Here is an 18908-nt window from a genome sequence, read left to right as displayed (position 1 = left end):
AAATCATCTCAGGACCTCTTGAAATAGTGAAGATGGACTCGGAGCCCAGTGCCCAACCTGCAGGGCAACACTTCTCACTCCGACTCTGGACCGTTCCTAATGTGTTCTTTTTTTGGGGGGCGGGGAGCAGGGGGCGGAGGGAGAAGAGTCCACTGCACTTGCCCTACACATGCTCAGTGCTGGAGGTGCATGCCAGCACCAAGCAGAGCGGCACACGGCGCTGGGAGCCCCAGGCCCGGCCCCCATGCCCAGCCAGCCTGCAGGAGCCCTGCGGCCGCAGCAGAGTTTCATGGAACTCACCACCGTCTTCCTTCAAGTCCCCAGAGCTTTCCAGGGTGGACCACAGCACACCTGGAGCTCTGAGTGTGAAAAGCCCCAGAGTTACTCTATCCGTGGGCAGTCTTGCTGTTCCAATAATCCCCACTACTCTGGACCCAACAGGAGTTGGGTCAGGACCCATCATCGAATTTCTGCAAGTGCCTTAAATGCATTCAGATTAGGTATTTTTCCAGCTGTTCCAAGCACTCATCATACTGAGAGAAGGGCAGATACTGGCGATAATTTACCACAAAAATGCAAGTTGGCACACAGCAGCCCCCCACACCATCTCATGGCTGCCAATCTGAACAGAGGACAAATTCAGCCCACCTTACCTTTTCAGGTTTGCTTTCTTCTTCTTTGTGGCCAAGGCACTGAGATTTTTAGGGGCATCTCTTAGCCCAAAGCTCTTAGCCACATGCCCGAGGTGGAGTGATCGGATGTGGAAGATGTGCTTCAGCTCCCGGGGGTAGGTCGCGTAGGCCCGGATGAAGGACTGCAGGGCTGAAAGACAGTGAGAGGGCGAGAGGTGGTCAGGACGGGTCTCAGCTGCCCCGGCCTAAGGGCTGCCCTGCGCAGCTCACCCTGCCGGGCCACGATGCACACACAACCAGGATAGCACAACAAACATCAACAACCTAAAGCTGTGCTTGTGTATTTTTCTTAATTTCTAAAAATAAGTAAGTCTACCAGCCACAATGAGTAAACCCAATAAAATTTCACATTTTACTGCGTAGCCTGTAATAAACCTAGAGGGGAGGGTCCTGTTTTCTTCTTCATTATAGTCTTGGGGCCTAGCACAGTACCTGGCACACAGGTTTCTGTTGTATAAATGAATGAATGAGAGAATGAGTGAAGAAACTAAGACAGGATCAATGTATACCATTTTCTTATGAAAAATGAAATCATCAGACCTTTATATTGGGAACATTTTTCCCTAATTGAATTATTATTTTCTCAAGTAGTTAATACATGCAAATGTCACAACATTTAAAAGGCTCACAAGGCTTTATTACGATTGTCCTTATGTTTATTATTACTATACATTATCGCTACTGTAAACACTGTCTCCGCCCGGAGTGCCACCTCTAGCTGCCCATCTGGAGGAATCACTGACACCAGTTCTCCATATACTCATGGGATTTTAAAACCGAATTCGTGCAAACGCATCCAGAATCGATCGATACGGGGTTTCTTACCCTTTCAAAGAATGTGTAAAAAAAGGAAACGAAAACAGAATTGTAAAGAGAAAGAAAATTACTGAATTTCTAAAATAGCCCACAAACCAGTTCATCTGTTGAGGACTGCCAGCGGTGTAGAGCTGTTCATCAGTCTATCGTGGAAGTTTCAGTCCTATTTTAAAGTTAAGAAAGAGGCCCCTGTTCTCAACCTGGCACTGGTCAGAGGCAGTTCCCAGGAGGGTGGCACTCTGGCTACCCCTTAATTGGGCACTCCTTTTTTTAAAAATTTATTTTTATATTTATTTATTTAATTAATTTTTGGGCCACGCCATGCGGCATGTGGGATCTTAGTTCACGAGCAGGGATCGAACCCGCACGCCTGCACTGGAAGCACAGAGTCTTAACCACTGGACCTCCAGGGAAGTCCCTGGGCACTCCTTTGAGGAATCATTTTCCTATACCTTGTTCGCCTTAAATGTCTCCGGATAACAGTGACGGTCCAGTGTCTGCCCTGTTCTCACTCCAACAGGACGGGGGGGGGGGACTCTTGGGACTGCTCCCCACCCCCACTGACTTTACTTCCCCCGGAGCCCCGCCCTGCACTGCTTCTGATGGAAGCGGGCACTAAACACCAGCGTCTCTCGCCCTCGCTTGTTGAGCCACTGGACTGGCAAGTTTGCCCACAGCTTAAACGTAATATCCCAGCAGCACCTGGAGACTGGCGTTTATGAACAGTAATAAAAAGTGTCATTTTAGCAGATCAGCTCCTGGAAGGATCCTGGGAACCCATCAAAGCTCTATTTACCGAGCAAAGTGAACTCCTTTTCCCAATCGATGAGAAATAATAACCAAGGCAACCCCACTGTACCCCTTGCTTAAATCTGTGCTTACTCCCCTTTTTAATAACTGGGGACGAGGTTTTTCAAGGAAAATCTTTAACATTTCAAATGGCCCGTGCTGTTTGGAGAGTTCTGACACATATTCAAGTCCTCAGAGGCGAAAGCTCTACAACTATCATGACCCTGGAGACGCCAGCCTCTCCTCCACCTCCCTCTCTTTCCCAACCCCCGACGTTTACTCTAGACAGAAAGAGCAGACTGGAACCACGCCACGCCAGAGAGTCTGCCCCTCTAAAGCCTCATTTGCCCCGACACTGGCCCAGGCCTCCTCACGCACCTCACTCTTGTGCTTGAGCAGACTGGCAGATCAGAGGATTCCTCTTCTCTGCACCAATCCTGAGAGCCGAGGCTGGAGAGCCTCTGTCCTGGGAGAGCTAGGTGCTCAACGAACAGCTTTACGGGGATAGTGAGTTTGCCAAGAAATGGCAGAAGGGTTCTCTCCCTCGACAACTGGTCAGGCAGCATCTCTCACCGCCTGTTTGCACTAAGCCTCCTCGTCCTCAAGGCTCCTGTCTCGCTGGGGACAGCGACAGTTGGTCGTCCTCACATACATGCACACACTCCCAGGTTTGGCTAATTCAGAGAAGCAGGAACCTCAGATGGAGCGCAGCTGTCTGTAGGACCTTCCAAGGGGCAGGAAGTGGCCCTGCTGGCAGCACCAGGAACGTGTGGAAGGAAGAGGGCTGTGGGCCCGAGGCGAGCGGGAAGGTGAGAAGTCCTGAAAGGAGATGTTTATTTGGGAAGACGGATGATGCTCTAGCCAATCAGAGCAGGCAGTGGCACGCCACCAAGTCCCATTTCAGAGCCAGAGGATGACAGAATTAGGGGAAATCGATTTCAAAATACCTTCCAAGGACATTTTGTCCTTTTGAGCAACAAAACCAAATGTACTCTCGGACATCTGATCAGGAACAGCGGCATCGTGCAGATGAGGCTTTGGGTCAAGGAGGCAGAAAGGAGCAGAACTGCAGCCTGGAAGGTGCAGCTCATCCTCGCCCCTCCCGACCCCACCCCCGCCCGAGAAGAGCACGCGTCTGTACAGAGAAGGCGCGGTGCATGTTCCTACCCGGCACATCAACAGTGACGACCACCCAAAGAAAGGGCGAAAGGAGGCTGCTTGCTTGCCCCTCTAATTCTCCTAAAGACAAAGCATTTGGCCAAGGAGCCAACCTCCCTCCGATCACACTGAGGGGAGAGGGAAGATTTCAGTAGTTTGCATCTTCTTTACCTCGAGAAGCATCCCTTCAGAGCCAGGCACAACCCCTACACGTGCAGCCCTTGCTCTTCAGGGAAGAGCGGCTCGAACCGCAGGGGAAGTGGCGCTGTGCAGGTAAAGGACTCCGCTTTCTGAAATTTTCGTTCAGGACCCTGGAGTTCAAACTTAGGTTACCACAATTTTTACCACCTGAAGCTCTAGCTACAAGATGCAAGACATGAGGGGAGAAAGGGGTAACTGCTTCTGGAAACTGACCACGATAAAGTTCAGGTCATTAGCAACGACTGGGTCAGAAAATGCAAAAGGAAAACAAATGCATACTTGGCCCAGTTTCCAACTAGGTTTCTCCCGTGAAGGCAAAACCCAGCTGCTTTGTTAATTATTCATGAGGTGGGTTCTGAAATGGCATAAAAGGGAAGCAAGTCAGTAGTGGGGAATTTGCATATGCAGATTGAAATGCAAAAGACAGTATCAGCTCCTGGGGTGTGGCAGTTATGTGTACATTCCCCCCAAACCTCCAGAACTCAACCCTAAGTAAGAGGAGAGAGAAGAATAGGGGAGAACCTAATGTCTGCTGTGGGGTGACCGAGATCTTCTACGGGCAGTTTCCTTAAAAGACGATACATTTATTTCCTCCTTGGTACATAAACATTGGGGACTGGCCCCACTCCAACATCCTTTATAAAGAAGGCAAGTAACTCTGTTTCTTGGTATAAAGTTCAATGGTAACGATAACGAGAGAAAACACAAAACCGCATTCTCTAAGGACTATTGACTGTAAGTTTTACTCTGAGGACCCAGTCACACTGAAATCGTTGCAGGCTCGCTAGAATACCCAGATGACCTCTGACACTGACGTCATAACGATGGTGTTCTTCCCCTTCACTGCAACTCTGCTATTAACCCTGAAATCCTGCTGCAAACACTTCATTGTGCATCGTACAGAAAGCTGACGTTGCCTACCTTTCAACAAATGACCAAACTCTAAAGTTCCACTGAGACAAAGATTCTATTCCTCCTGACAGAATGTTCCAGTACATCTTTAAAGGCAGGTTCTCAGGAGGAGCCTTAGGAGTTGCTGAATTCACTTTAGGGAAACGCTAGGACAGGGTATTATCGGAAACCAGACTGGAATACGCACTGATTATTTACCAGCAGTTATGGGGCAACTACTGGGACGTCATCTCTCATCTCGGGTGGATCTGATTAAGGACTGCGTAACTGAGGACTGCCTTTATGATGTGCTAAGGCATGTAACAGGCACTTGCAAATACTTGCTAACTTAGTTCCGTCATCTATTTCCAGATGACCGTAACTGCCCGGTAGCCAGTCTCCCAGCCTTCACCGGTGCCCGCAGAGTCTGTTCTCACTCAGCGGCAAGTGACCTTTTCAGACCTGTCAGACCACATCTCTGCCCCAAGCCCTCCAATGGTTCCCCTTCCACTCGTGGTAACCGGGTCCCCTGGATGGCCTCCACGCCCTTCCTCTGCCACCCCTCCCCTCCTTCCAGCCACACTGCTGTCCAGGAGTTCCCATGCACTCTGACCCCCACGCCCCAACCTGCCTGGACGCCGTCTGTCGGAGCCACGGGGCGGCCCCTCGTGAGGTTTCTGCTCAAGCATCGACCTTCAGGACAGGGCTCACTCTGCCCTCACCCCTTCATCTCCCTCACTTGCTCTGTTCTCTCCATCGTTCTCATCACCTTTCCCTAGACTATCTAATTTATATGGAATGTACTTATTGTGTTTATTACGTTCATCTTCTGCTCCCCTACTAGAATGTTCTAAAGATGACAATTTTTGTCTGTTCTGACCCCTGGTGTATCCCAAGCACCTGGAACGGCGCCCAATTCAATAAATATTTGTTAAAGGAATGTTGTTTCGTTTTTTTTTTTAAAGATTCAATTCATAAAAAGAAGAAAGGATTCTATAGTGTTCGTCTATTGGTAAGCCAGCCTGGCATTCTTCTCAAAATAGTAGGTAACTATCGAAAAGAACTCTGGATCCCCCAACGTGGGGGTAAGTCACTAGCCAAGACACACACGTTCCAGCATGAAGGACACGCAGCTGTTCTAAGCTCCCTTCTCCCGTGCTCTGTTCCGCACTCAAAGGGAACTGCTGAGTCCACCCTTAATGCTTGGTGATCCCAGGGGCCAACTTATCCTATAAAGGCACTGAATATTAAATTAGTACCTAACTCTTTTGTAAATTTCCCAGGAACTGGGTTCATGGCCTACGGTCCTTCCTCAGCACTGTTCTTCTCATTTTCCTTTGTACTTTCAAATAGGAACTGCTTTGGTCTAATGATTCCAGCCCTTGCCTTCATCTCTAATTTCCATCTCTACAACTATTCCTGCTGACATGTCATATCTCTTCTATCTGGTTTTCTAAGAAAGAGAAAAACGGATCCCGGAGATCCAAGTTGCTAGGTCAAAGCTCTAGTCCTGACGTAAGCCAAGATAAAGCCTCATTTGTGCAAAACACGGGGAAGGATGAAATTAACATTTAATATCACTCTAAAGCCTTCCGTGCCTGCTTCCAAACGCTGCAGAATTAGGGAGATTGAAGGCTTCTGCTGGTGAGCAAAGATGCCTGGTTGGCCTCTCAACCTGTCTGCGGGGCGTGCGGGTGGAGGTGGGGACGATGCCCTGCAGGGTTATCCATCCACAATCACCTAAGAAATCGACCAACCTTTCTTGGCCCCGGAGACCGTCCTCTCGCTGGAGTGCACGTAATCTTCAAACACCGTCTGCAAGACCGTGGCTCGCTCTCGGATTTCCTGGGGGCCAACGGAGCGGCGTTTCTGGGAGGGTGACGGAAGGATTAAAGGAGAGACAGTCAGAGTCAGGAATAATGAAGCAGTTTATAACAGATTTAATAACAGTAAAATCACACAGTAACCACAGAGGGGCCAACAAGGGTAATCCTTTCAATATTACTAGGGAAAAAAGGGAGCGATGAAGATGCTAAAGTCAAGTGAAGATGAGGGTGGGTGGCTTGGTGAGGGAGCAGACCACGTCTCTTCTTTATTTACTTATTTACTTTCCTTCCTGGCCTCTTATGACTCATGTTCAAAATCAAAGTCTACTGGAGACACTTTGGAATTTTCCAAGTCCAATTCCGGCCTTTAGAACATCACTGGACACAAACAGTTTTTAAAGGCGTCTTGTATGGCCCGCTTAGGCCTTCAGTCTCCTCCCCTGCCTTATACTCATTGGTGGAAGCCTGCCCGTTCCTGTCTAAGAGCATCCCACAGTCACCTGACCACAGGTGAGTCTGTCCTTGAATCGTAGAGCGTATGCTTCCTCTTTCCTAGGAGGTTCAGACTCTGAGTGTTTCAGATTCACTCTTTCAGCCCAGACCTCTGTGCTGAGTTCCCAGGAACCCACTGAGGAGTGGGCTGCTCCAGCAAACCACATTCAAGACGATGGCACGGATCGTTGCAGCCAACAGTCCGTCTGTAAGAACTCACATCTGTCTGCATCAAAGACCTTACAGATGGAAAATATTAGGAAAATAGAAACTTCTTTTCTTTTCAGCCTTTAGCAACCCCAGAGAAAAGATTTCCTTTCTTTATATCCCCCTAAAGACAAGTGGCTTTTGTTTCCTGCATCTTAACACGAATGTTTTCTGTTGAACGCGAAACCAAGATCCGAAAGAACCCGATCTGGCTAGCGTGCCTCCCCAGAGATGTTGATTCTTTGGATGGTGGCAATTAAGCTCTACCCACACTCACCCCCCAGTGTGGGTCTCACCAGCGTGAGACCCGGCTCATGCTGCTTTTAACTCCTGTAGAGGACAGGGTGCGAGCCCCTGGGTCTGGCTGACCGACCCTAACCCCGTCACCCGGGTCTTTTTCACATTTAAAGCTGCCGCAGAAAGAATAAAGGGAGGAGAAGGAAAAGTCTCCCTCTTCCGAGAGACATTCGTCTCTGTGTTAATAGAGACTTCACAACCTGAAAATGTTTTCAGTTTAGTCAAATCATTCCTGCTACCTGTTTGGTTGATGACAGTCTATCTGATTTCACGGTACATGGTCCCCCTAAGGGTTTTATCCACTCAAATGTCAAGAGAAAAAGTCACTCGGGAGCTGTGTTACGAAAGTGGACATCTGCTGTTGTCATTAACAAGGTTTTTTTTTTTTTACCCTCTTAACTGATGTGAAATGCAAACTTTTTTTTTTGCTGCCCTCTTTTCGTTAAGCCACCTCAGCAGCGAAACTGTCACCTTCCTTGCGTTTTTTTTTTTTTTTTTTTTTTTTAATATGAATGTGAAATTAGCAAGGATGCCCTTTCCCCTGGCGGACAGAATCCTCTGTTATTAAAAAGTAAAGCACTTTAATAATGAAAACTTTTTCCTCTTTTTCCTGTGTTTTAACTGTTTAAAATTAATGAGAAGGGCAGAATGGTTGTCAAAGCGATATTGAAAGCCGGGCAGCCAGGACCGAATAAGCACAAAAATCCCTCTAGAGTGTTAAATAAACAGAGCTGCAGCCCTCTCGAATCCCTCTGTTGGTTATTGTATACATTCTGTAACAGCTCTCAGAATAGATCTGAGAGCCAGGGAGGCAGAGAGGTTTCAGAATTCCAATAAAGGCCTCAAATTAAAGACAGCCTGGTGCGAATTCCAGGAGAAAATTAAAGAGACCTCAAGCTTAAGTGACAGGTGACTTGCTTCTGTGTCACAACTGTCAGGGGATTTAGTGATAATATGGCAATATATTACAAAGGGCTTTTCTTATTTCCCCCTTTAGGTTTCAAAATGAGGTATCTTTTCTTCCCAACCCAAAAAAAAAAAAATTACATATACACATACATATAATGTGAGTGTGTATACTAGTGAAATATGTAGAAAAATCGCGATAAAACTAGGTTCACATGTTTGAAATGATGAGGTCACTTTAGTAGGATATAAGAAAAAGTTAATGGCAGAAAACATAATATACTTAGGAGAAAGAAGGTCTTACCCCGCCACTTCCAGAAATACTTTATTTTAAAATTGCCCCTCTTGAGAATGAGTATTTTTCAGCTGTCTTCTTGGGAGGACAGTCTGAATTTAAACTGAAGACACAGGGAGCAGAGTCATGCAGTGCTGGCTCAGCCCCAGACAGGTGAATGCTCCCATAACGAGAGGGGGTCAGAGCCCGGAGGGCACACCCCGCAGCACCGGGGCGGGGGGGGGGGCTCTCCCGCCCTCAAAGATGCAGGCTTAGTCCTGCTTCATGAAGCAACTTGCAACTAGCAGACTGTGGGTCGTCTAGAAAAATAACATCTCCAAAGGTCTAGACGCACTCAATACCCTTTCTCTGTAAAGACCCCACTGATCTCGGAGAGAAGAGACAACCCACAAAAACCAGGCTAGGGGCTTGTGATCTTATCTGAGTCTCTCACCACGCCAGTGAGCTTTTTGTTAGGATGAGTTTGCAGGCGTATTTCATAGGACAAAAAAACTTTTAGGAAAAACACGTTTGGGTTTGTGTTTATACTGTGAAGATGAAGACTCATGCCTATCAAGAGGCAACAGATGAGTCTAACAGCTGGGCTGGGTTATTTTTGTTGTACACAGTTTTAGGGGGTAGCAGTTGGGCGGGGCGGCGGGGGGTGGTTATTTGAAGCATGTGTCTTGAAATCGCCAACTTCTAAGGCATTTTTAAACTAAATGGAAGGATTTTGTTTTAATCATTTTATTGCCAAGCTGAGTTTTACCCCCACGGTCCCTAGAACCTTCTGAGCGCTTCCCAGTCAAGTTGAAAGATCAAATTTATTCTCTTTGTAGGTGGCTGAACATTCGTGCACCCAGACGTAGCTATATATATTTTATATACCTAAATATGAAATATACATTTTACAGATGCTTCACTCGCTTGCGTTCTGTTCACAGAAGCCCCAAAATGTACATGCCAAAGGACACTTACAATGGCCTTCAACCAAGCTGGGTGAAGACGGGCATTATGATGAGGTGTCTGGCTCGGGGTGTAGAAGGCCCAGCTACTGAGCCCACATTCATCTGTCCGGCACCGGCCTGTCTGCCAGAGAGAACTGCCCACATTGAGGATACCAATTAAGACGTACTGTATTTAAAACAGAATTAAGGGACTTCTCTGGTGGCGCAGTGGTTAAGAACCCGCCTGCCAATGCAGGGGACACGGGTTCGAGCCCTGGTCCGGGAAGATCCCACATGCAGAGCAACTAAGCCCGTGTGCCACAGCTACTGAACCTGCGCTCTAGAGCCCACGAGCCACAACTACTGAGCCCACGTGTCACAACTACTGAAGCCCGCACGCCTAGAGCCCGCGCTCCGCAACAAGAGAAGCCACCACAATGAGAAGCCCGCGCACCGCGACGAAGAGTAGCCCCTGCTCACCGCAACTAGAGAAAGCCCGCCTGTAGCAACAAAGACCCAACGCAGCCAAAACTAAAAAAAAAAAAAAAAAAAAACAGAATTAAGGGCTTCCGTGGTGGCACAGTGGTTAAGAATCCGCCTGCCAATGCAGAGGACACAGGTTCGAGCCCTGGTCCAGGTATATCCCACATGCCGCGGAGTAACTAAGCCCGTGTGCCACAACTACTGGGCCTCACTCTAGAGCCCGCAAGCCACAACTAATGAGCCCATGTGCCACAACTACTGAAGCCCATGCACCTAGAGCCCGTGCTCCACAATAAGAGAAGCCACCGCAATGAGAAGCCTGCATACTGCAACGAAGAGTAGCCCCGCTTGTCGCAACTAGAGAAAGCCCGTGTGCAGCAACAAAGACCCAACGCAGCCAAAAATAAATAAATTTTTAATAAAAGAAAAAAAAAGCTGTAAAAAAAAAAACAGAATTAAAAGTTGTACCAGCATTTACTTTATTCTCTTTACTGTTCACATGAGGCACGCACGTAATATACTCTTGCAGGCTGTTTATCTATGAGATAATTAGTAATGAAGTCAATTTAGTTTCATTTTTCTTTGTCCTCTGACTTAAAGGTAAATTTGGTCAAACAAATGGTGTTTGTGTCATCTAGAACCTGGCATGATTACTTGAGTTTTCTAAGTTAACCAGTTATTTTGGTTTCAGTGAAAGCCCAACCGTGATTAGCACATTTTCTTTTTAAAACCAAAGACCACCAGACCTTAAAAATACCAAAACATCCTGTCCATCTGAGCAGCGATTCAGGGCTGAGGTGAACTCACACGGCCCCGAGTGTGCAGAGCACGCTGGGCCTCGTTCTATTTAAACCTCACAGCAACCCTCCAGGATGGGTACTCGTGCTGTCCTCATTCTACAGATGGGGAAACTGAGGCTGGGGAGGAGGAGAGAGTCTGCTCAAGGCTGCAGGACGACTGGCTATAAAGCAGGGACTCGAACCCAAGTCTGTCCGACTCTGGGCCCCAGCTCTCACCCACAATCTTATGAAGGCTCCGCAAGCCCCAGCCAGTCTTCAAGGCTGGCCTCAGGCCACAGAAAAGGCTTAAGGAGAGGAACTGGGGCTGCCAGGCCACAGAAGGGCGGATGTTAACAGAATGGCTGTGGCTTGTTCCCCGAAAGAGCAGAGGGAACGTCCTCTTGCTCTGGGGGAGCGTCCTGCCGGAGGGGCCCTGCACCCGTCCACAGCTTCCCCAGAGACGCGCAGGGGCACACGACCATCGGTGCCCGGGAGAGAACTGGGCTGTGTTCAGGGGGTAAATACTGACACCAAAGCCGGTCCTGGAAACAGTGTAAGGCTAGATTATTCAAACCTTACCACCTCATTTTGTAATTTTGTGGCTTGCTCTTATTTCTGGAGAGCAGGCAGATGCCAATTTTCCACTTAGTGTGAAACAGCAAAAAAAAAGGCGCTGGGCTTCATGTCAATGAGTCTGGACTTTAATTCCACATCTGCTACTAACTGATGTAACAAAATAATAATAATAATAGTAATAATAATGAATACCCTTTGGTACCTGTGTTGGGACTTTCAGGTTATTTCCTACTCAGCCCTCCAATCTCCTTCTGAGAACACTAATATTATCTCAGTTGTACACATAAAGAAATGTACTCATGAACCTTAGGAAGGTCCGGTACTGGCCCAAAGCCACACAGCTGGTGAGATGAGGAACTGGGCCCTAAGGCCATGCTCCTGCCCACTCTGCTGCTGCATGCCGCCTCAGACAGCTCCCCAGGTACCCCTGCTTATCCCACGTAGCTGTCCCGGGGCTATAATTAAATAGCTGTGGGAACATTTGGAAAAAAAACCCCAAAAAACAAAAAACCCAGAAAACAACTGCTCCCCACCCCACCTTTCCACCCGCCCCCCCCGCCAACTAGAATTTGCAGTAGTTTCCAAAGAACAGAGAAGTGTACCAAGACCAATGAGTGTCTCATTTCTGGTCAGTTCCCTTGACAACGATAATATGGGATGGTCCAAAGTCTCGTGTGCCCTGGTTGTTCTATAAAGAAATATCACTTAAAATAACGTGTTGATCAATTGAGTCCTTAATCACCTTCTTGCTCACGGGGATCTTTGCTGTGGTACCATTTACTGACCAAATTTCACCTTTATGAAAATGGCTAACGTTACCCAACTTAACAAGCACTTTAGTTCCCATTTCCTGGCTTAACTAATACTAACAGAGGCTTATTGGCACATGGTGAAGCACAGGTGCTTTGAAGTTAGATGCCTGCTTTCACACCAGGAGAATCAACGATTATTGTGCCCTCGTGAATGTTCCTTCAGCTCTCTAAGCCTCGGTTTCCTCATCTATAAAGTGGGACAGTAACACCTGCCTCATAGGGCTGCTGAGAGGATGGAACGGGACCAAGCGTGTGAAGAGCTTAGCACAGTCCCGTCTGGAAGACACGCTGCGGTAACGGACACTTGATTATTTCCTCCCCTTTTCTTAGCTGCATTTCCGGAGGTACTCTCTGGAACAGAACTTAAGTCGGGGTCAGCCAGATGGAGTCCCTGCCTCAGGGAGAATATTGATCCACATAAAGACACGTCCTAATGCACAGAAGAAACTCTTAAACTCGGTCTATTTGGCTCTGACTTTCCAGTCTATCCTCAGGCATCAGAAAAGAAAAATATCCAAATAATTAAAATTTCATGGACGAAATTACGCCCAGCAACATCATTACACACACACTGACAAGTACATGTGATACAATGAGTAACGCGGTAGAGTGGGGGCGGAGGCGGGGCAGTGATTCCGAGCAGGGGGGAAGTCTCGGAAAAGGAGCAGGAAAGGATCCCGGGCTGTCTGCGACTGCTCAGGATCTCCATGTGGAACTGCGCGGATAATAAAAATTTTTCTTCTTAATCATCTCAACGTCACTCTTCCTCTGTGTATAGCGAACGTTAAAAAATGGATGAACTAAGTGTGTCCGAATGGAGATTCCAAGCTATTTATTTTTTCCATGCTTTCCTGGGTGGACGGGTCTAGCCAGGTGTCCTTGTTGACGATCTGGAGGGGAAGCACCAGGGCTGAGTGTGTAACGCTGCCTCCAGACTCATTCTGGCCTGGGATGAGACCTCCTTTCTGGGGAGCTCGCTGCCGCCTGGCAGACGCGCAGGATGGACTGGAGCCCATTAACTGGATGAGCCCAGCAAACGTGTCCAGGAGCAAAGACAGAAAAAGCACCATCAAGATGAGGCCTCACCTAATGTTCATGGTCCTTAAAATACACGTTTTACTTGACAGAGGCAGTAACTGCCCCATACTCAGAATCACTGCTTCCCCAAATCAGGAAATGCGTCACGTCTGTTAGCAGCAAGCGCGATACATAATAAAACTCACCTGGCTTCCCCATCGTCTCCCTTTAAAACAATCATCCCGTGTCAGAACAGACAAAATATCTTCCATCTTTATCTCAGAAACACTGTAAAAGGAAGGGCACATCGAGGTAAACCTTCGGTTCTTTCAAAAACATTTGGAATCTTGATGCATAAAACTGGCCTCTCATCAGGCTAATTCGATATAAAGGAGAAGCAACACTTGGTCAGGGAAAGGGAATGTTTTCCCAAACCTTTAGGAATTTGGAAGGAAGGGGCCCTCTATGATATTAAAGGGACAGACAGGGTAATATTCCCAACAATTTCCTTCCTGCCTGATACATTTACATTTATTTAGAATTTATACATTTATTTATACATTTATTTAGAATTTCCTCTATAGGGATCATGTCATTATTTCTTAGTAAATCTGGAACACTAAATAAATAGGCCTGCTCATAGACAGATGACCGTGCCTTGAGAAGACGAACTAAAGAAACATTTCCGACAGTCCCTTTAGTTTCATACTTAAAGGAAGGAGATGGCTGAAGACCCTGAACTGTGGGGCTTAACCAAACACCTGAGTGAAGGTAAACAGGCGACCAACGCCCATCGCCCATCATGGCACAGAACTCTCTCCTAATCTACCCTGAGGGATCTCTGCTGCTCTAGTCTCTTAATTATTCAGGGGTGAGGACCAAATGATCTAGAGCCACATGCGAACGGCCGAAACCAGAACTCAGGCTTCCCTTGTGAACAGAAGCCGTCAGCAGCCAGAATAAGACACTCCAAGCTGCCTGGCAGGGGAGTCTGGACAGCCCACCGTCCCCCACGGCTCTGGAAGGCCCCAGCCTTCGCCCCAGGAAGGGCATGCGGCAGAGTCCTGTGTTAGAGGCGAGGAGGGACACACACTCCCCAGGGAGAGAGGAAGGGGGAAGGAGGAGCTCTGGGGGAGAAAAACAGATCATAAAAAGATAAATGATTTTCTTGTATGTTGTTGGGTTTTTGTTTTTTTTTTCCTAAATGTAACAGCAAATTAAAACATGAATGGCAGCCTCTTCTGTGGGAGAAGACAAAGGTGACTTTCCCCCAAAGGTGACTCTGACAAAGCTATGAATGAACATGTCATGTCTGTGACATGATCTACCTGAGCTGTGTCACTGCTTCCCCGTACACCCCCAGCCCCCAGCCCTCACCGTTCTTTCTTCGCTGCCAGCTCACAGCCATGTGGATTCAGAAAATATTTTTACAGAGTCGACCAGAGAATGCAGAGTACATACCAAGAGTGTAGGAGTTGGGCGGGGGGGTGGGGGGGGAACGTTCGCGGCTTCCTGGAAAATCTGTTTTTCATACGGGAGAGAAATGTTACGGCTACTGAATTTGCATCTCATTTATGCCTGGAAAGCTGAAGGAAGGTAAGAATCAGAGCCCAGCCCTGCCTTCTCCTTTTTCTAGCTGACCTGCCTCCATTCATCACTTCTTTTCTTGAGGAAAAAAAAAAAAGAAGAAAAACAAAAGTAAAAGCAACATAAGAACTTGGGGTCAGATCCTGAAGTGGGGAGAGAGAAAACAGGTATAATGGCATTTGCAGCCAGGGACACAAAGAACTAAATATGCCACAGAAAGGCACAGTTTCCTCAAATGTTGACCTTCAGCCAGGGCACGGCTCGTAGGCTGTATGTGTCCATATGACAATGTTGGGGGACCATCTACCCTAAGTGAACAGCAGATGGGACTGAACTGGAGTGATTTACAGTTGAAAAGGGCCTTTTCCTCCGAGTCTAAGAAATCACTGCTTCCGAGGAACAAAGCACATCTACTCTGTTTACGTATGGTTCTATCAACACACCTGAACCATCCCACCTCACTATGAAGAGAGACAGCTAAAGAGATTCAAGGAACTAACTGTCTTATACCTGATCTAAGAAATAACACATTTTGAGGAAGCATTTACATTTTAATAAACCAATGATGACTTTCATTAGAGACACGTTTAAAGGAGAAGTGGGAAAAAGTGAAGAAGCTGGCAAACACCAAGAAGTCGGAGGGCTGCAGAGACCAAGTTCTGGGCATTCAGACAGAGGCGAAGCGGCCCGGGGCACCTGTCTCTAGCCCTGCTCAATGAAACTGTCAGGGCGAGCTCCACGCGCTGGGCGTTTGGGGGCGGGCGGCGATTTCCTGCGACAGCCCTTGCTGCTGAGAGCCTCCGCCTGCCTTCCTGATCTTCTCTGTAATTCATCAGCCGTCCCAGCAGCCCGCCACCAGGCTCTCAGGTTCTTAGGCACCAAACAGGCACACACGTCTTCCTCCTGTTTTTGATATTTAGACGTGTACCTTTTGTATTCCAAGAATCTTCAAGTTTGCCTCTTTCCATGGCATGCTTTTTAATTAGTTCTTATTAGATTTAGTTTTTGTTATTAAGTCAAAGAAACAGTTTCTATATAGATCCCCAACATACAGCCCTTCCTCCAACAGAAATCGGCACGTGTAACGCACGGCAGTATCGCAGCGACAGATCTGATCATCACTCGGGTTGACTATGTCTCACCGGTGAAGCAGCCAGTGGTTCAGGACCAGGCACTTCAATAGGTTAATTTTCAGGGCAGAAACCAGTGAGGCTGGACTCCTACAGAACTCTCTGCCCCTTAACTGAATGTTCTTACACCCCCTGTAAGGACATTCTTACAGCACATAAGACCCAAATCTCTTCCTTGCGGTATTTCCCAGTCTTCGTCCTTCTGAACTTCATCCCCAAGTCTCTGGCATCACTGAGTTCTCTCCTGACTGTGAACTTTATGCTGAATTTCCCATGAATGCTGCGGGCTCTTTTTCCAGAAAAGATCATCAAAAGGGAGGACTGTCTTTTTTTTTTTAATAAATAAATAAATTTGTTTATTTTTGGCTGCATTGGGTCTTTGCTGCTGCACGCGGGCTTTCTCTAGTTGCGGTGAGCGGGGGCTACTCTTCATTGTGGTGCGCGGGTTTCTCGCTGCGGTGGCTTCTCTTGTTGCGGAGCAAAGGCTCTAGGCGCACGGGCTCAGTAGTTGCGGCGCACGGGCTCAGTCGTTGTGGCTCGCGGGCTCTAGAGCGCAGGCTCAGTAGTTGTGATACATGGGCTTAGTTGCTCCGCAGCATGTGGGATCTTCCCGGCCCAGGGCTCAAACCTGTGTCCCCTGCATTGGCAGGCAGATTCTTAACCACTATGCCACCAGGGAAGTCCCAAGGGCTGTCTTTTTTATACCTTTAAAATATACCCAGCTCACCAATGATTCATGTTGGTGCTAATTATTATTTTCCCTTTTTCAATTTCAGGCTTACATTTGAACCTTCCATAGCAATCAACTGGAAGGCATTTATTCGAGAACAATGATGAGAGGGAGAGAGGCAGAGGCATCTATGCTGACAACTCTGTGCTCACCATCACCCTTTGACTGTGGAACTGTCTGCACCCGTTTCTCCAAGGAGATAACATCACAGTGAACGAGCACAGGAGGCCAACCAGAGAGCTGCTGACGGGGAGGAATGGGAGAACGTGAACTTTTGGGTCTAGAACGGAAGGAGGAGGGAGCCATGGAGGCAGAGAGAGGCTGCCGAGGTGCAGTGAGTCCCTCCTCTTGTGGGACAACACACCTCTGAGAATACCTTCCACACATACACGAATCGCCGGGACAGAGGGAAAAAGCTACGGCGCTGGGACAGGTTTTCATTTCGACCCCCCCGTATTTCTGGAGTGTAACTGCCTGATCGGGTGCCGCCTAGACTCGGAAAGGGCCGCAGTGAGAAGTCTGATGCGGCCTCCAGCCCCCGGGAACTCAGAATCCAGCTGGAGATGGAGCTCCTGGTGAAACGCTGACTGATCTACATGAGATTTTCTCTCACAAGTAAGAGAAGAGATGCACGTCTTCCTGAAACAAACAAAAACCACTCCTTCAACTGACAAGCTGTATCAAGATGAGAGAATTACATAAGAGGAAAACCCACACCATCTTCATTTTTGCCCTCTCGAATTCATCGGGAGCGGGTCCTTGCCTCCCCCGACACTGAGGGGTGTGAAGCACATTTTCTAAGAAAGCTTCATTCCACGAACGGTCACACCAGCCATCTCGGAAGAGTGTTGAGAGTGTTTAAGTCTGACTGGGGACAGGGGAAGTCACCGAGTGGCTTCTGAGCAGCTGGGCCACTCCTGTGCCCGGCGTGTACCGTGCCACCACCTTGGGCATCACACAGCTCTTCCTGTGCCTCCAAAAACATTCTATGCATCACTGTGCTTTCTCTGAGCAGAAGAAATTCGTGAAAGTAGATCAGTGTGAAAAACCGCATGCCTTTAGAAGCCCACTTTCAGAGCCTGTTACTTTAGATTTTATGGAAAACACGACTAAACAAACTCATTTCTGTGGCCCAGGTGGATGCTCTCTGCTTTCATGACAATCACCCCGGCCAGCTCGAGCCACTGTCCTCTGTCTTTGCTTTGTCTTTCCTCGGGGAGATCGGGGTTCGATGGAAGCCCCTGCCGAAGGTTCCATGCTGCTGAGCCCTGTGGAGTCCCCGACCCAGGGCTGGAACTGGGGGCTTGACGCTGGGGGGTGTGAGAGGCTGCCATCTGACTGGGTGCACACGAGACAGCAGCTGGACAGCCTTGGCCACAAACACGTGGGACATAATTCACCTGCCCCTCATGGTTTCTTCCCTCGTTTTCCTTTCCTGGGGGAGGGGGAGTTGTGTAAAGAATCAAAAGCATTATATTTTTCCAACTTTAAAGGTCCTAAGCATTAATTAATTACAAGAAACAAACATGGTGACTAAGAGAGGTCTTTGAGAAGCTGGCTGGGCGGGTGGTGCACACTGATTTCGCAGCAGGAGCAACGCCAACACAGACCTCTACCTGAAAGAGAGAGCGCAACAGATCGTTCTACGCCTTGGAATGGCAACGCAATGGAAACTGTCATGTGCTGATGGCGTTAAGGGTTTCAGTCTTTGCCACTGGCTATTCTGGGACTCACTTAAGGATCACAAGGGTTAATGGCTCCTCGTCAGCTTACAAGGCCCATCCACTGTAAGAGGCGACAGAAAATTAATTAGGTGAGATCAGCCGAAACCCCGTGTTTCTGACTCACTTGATTTTGTGAGAAGCCAACGAGTTGACATATTCTGCCTCCGAAGGAGCCAAAATGAGCAGGCTGCTCCCATGGCAGCCAATCCGGGCGGTTCTCCCAATCCGGTGGATGTATTCAGCAGGTGAAGACGGAGCGTTGTACTAAAAAGGGTAACAAAAATGAAGGCATTCGCAGATCAAGGGACTGCCATTAATTGGAAGTGCAATACCCCTCACCTGCCTCCAGGTATCCCAAGAATTAAATCCTGGTGCTATGGTTACCCTACCACAATCACAAGGAGAAGTCACTCAACCCTGAAACTCCTGGCTTCATTGGAAATAACAAGGCTCCGACACACCAACAGGAACATTGGCCAAGTTTCAGATAAACGAGACGTCTTCTCGTCCCAGTATCTCCTATTTAATTTCACTTCTCCACAGGTCTCTTCATTTTCCTATTTGCATCTTTTCA

General features: G+C 47.9%; 1 protein-coding gene across 1 annotated transcript in view; it reads right to left on the bottom strand.

The window, feature by feature from the left end:
- DDX31 (DEAD-box helicase 31) overlaps window positions 1–18908 on the bottom strand; it is a 73256-nt gene that overhangs the window by 15976 nt on the left and 38372 nt on the right. Inside the window, 4 exon segments of the mRNA XM_060153979.1 lie at window positions 654–822; window positions 6305–6416; window positions 13370–13451; window positions 18459–18598. Coding sequence (XP_060009962.1) covers window positions 654–822; window positions 6305–6416; window positions 13370–13451; window positions 18459–18598 — 503 coding nt within the window.

Source organism: Lagenorhynchus albirostris, chromosome 7, assembly GCF_949774975.1.
Source record: "Lagenorhynchus albirostris chromosome 7, mLagAlb1.1, whole genome shotgun sequence".
Lineage (NCBI taxonomy): Eukaryota > Metazoa > Chordata > Mammalia > Artiodactyla > Delphinidae > Lagenorhynchus > Lagenorhynchus albirostris.
Note: the sequence above shows the minus strand (reverse complement) of the source record. Positions and strands in the feature narration are given on the sequence as shown.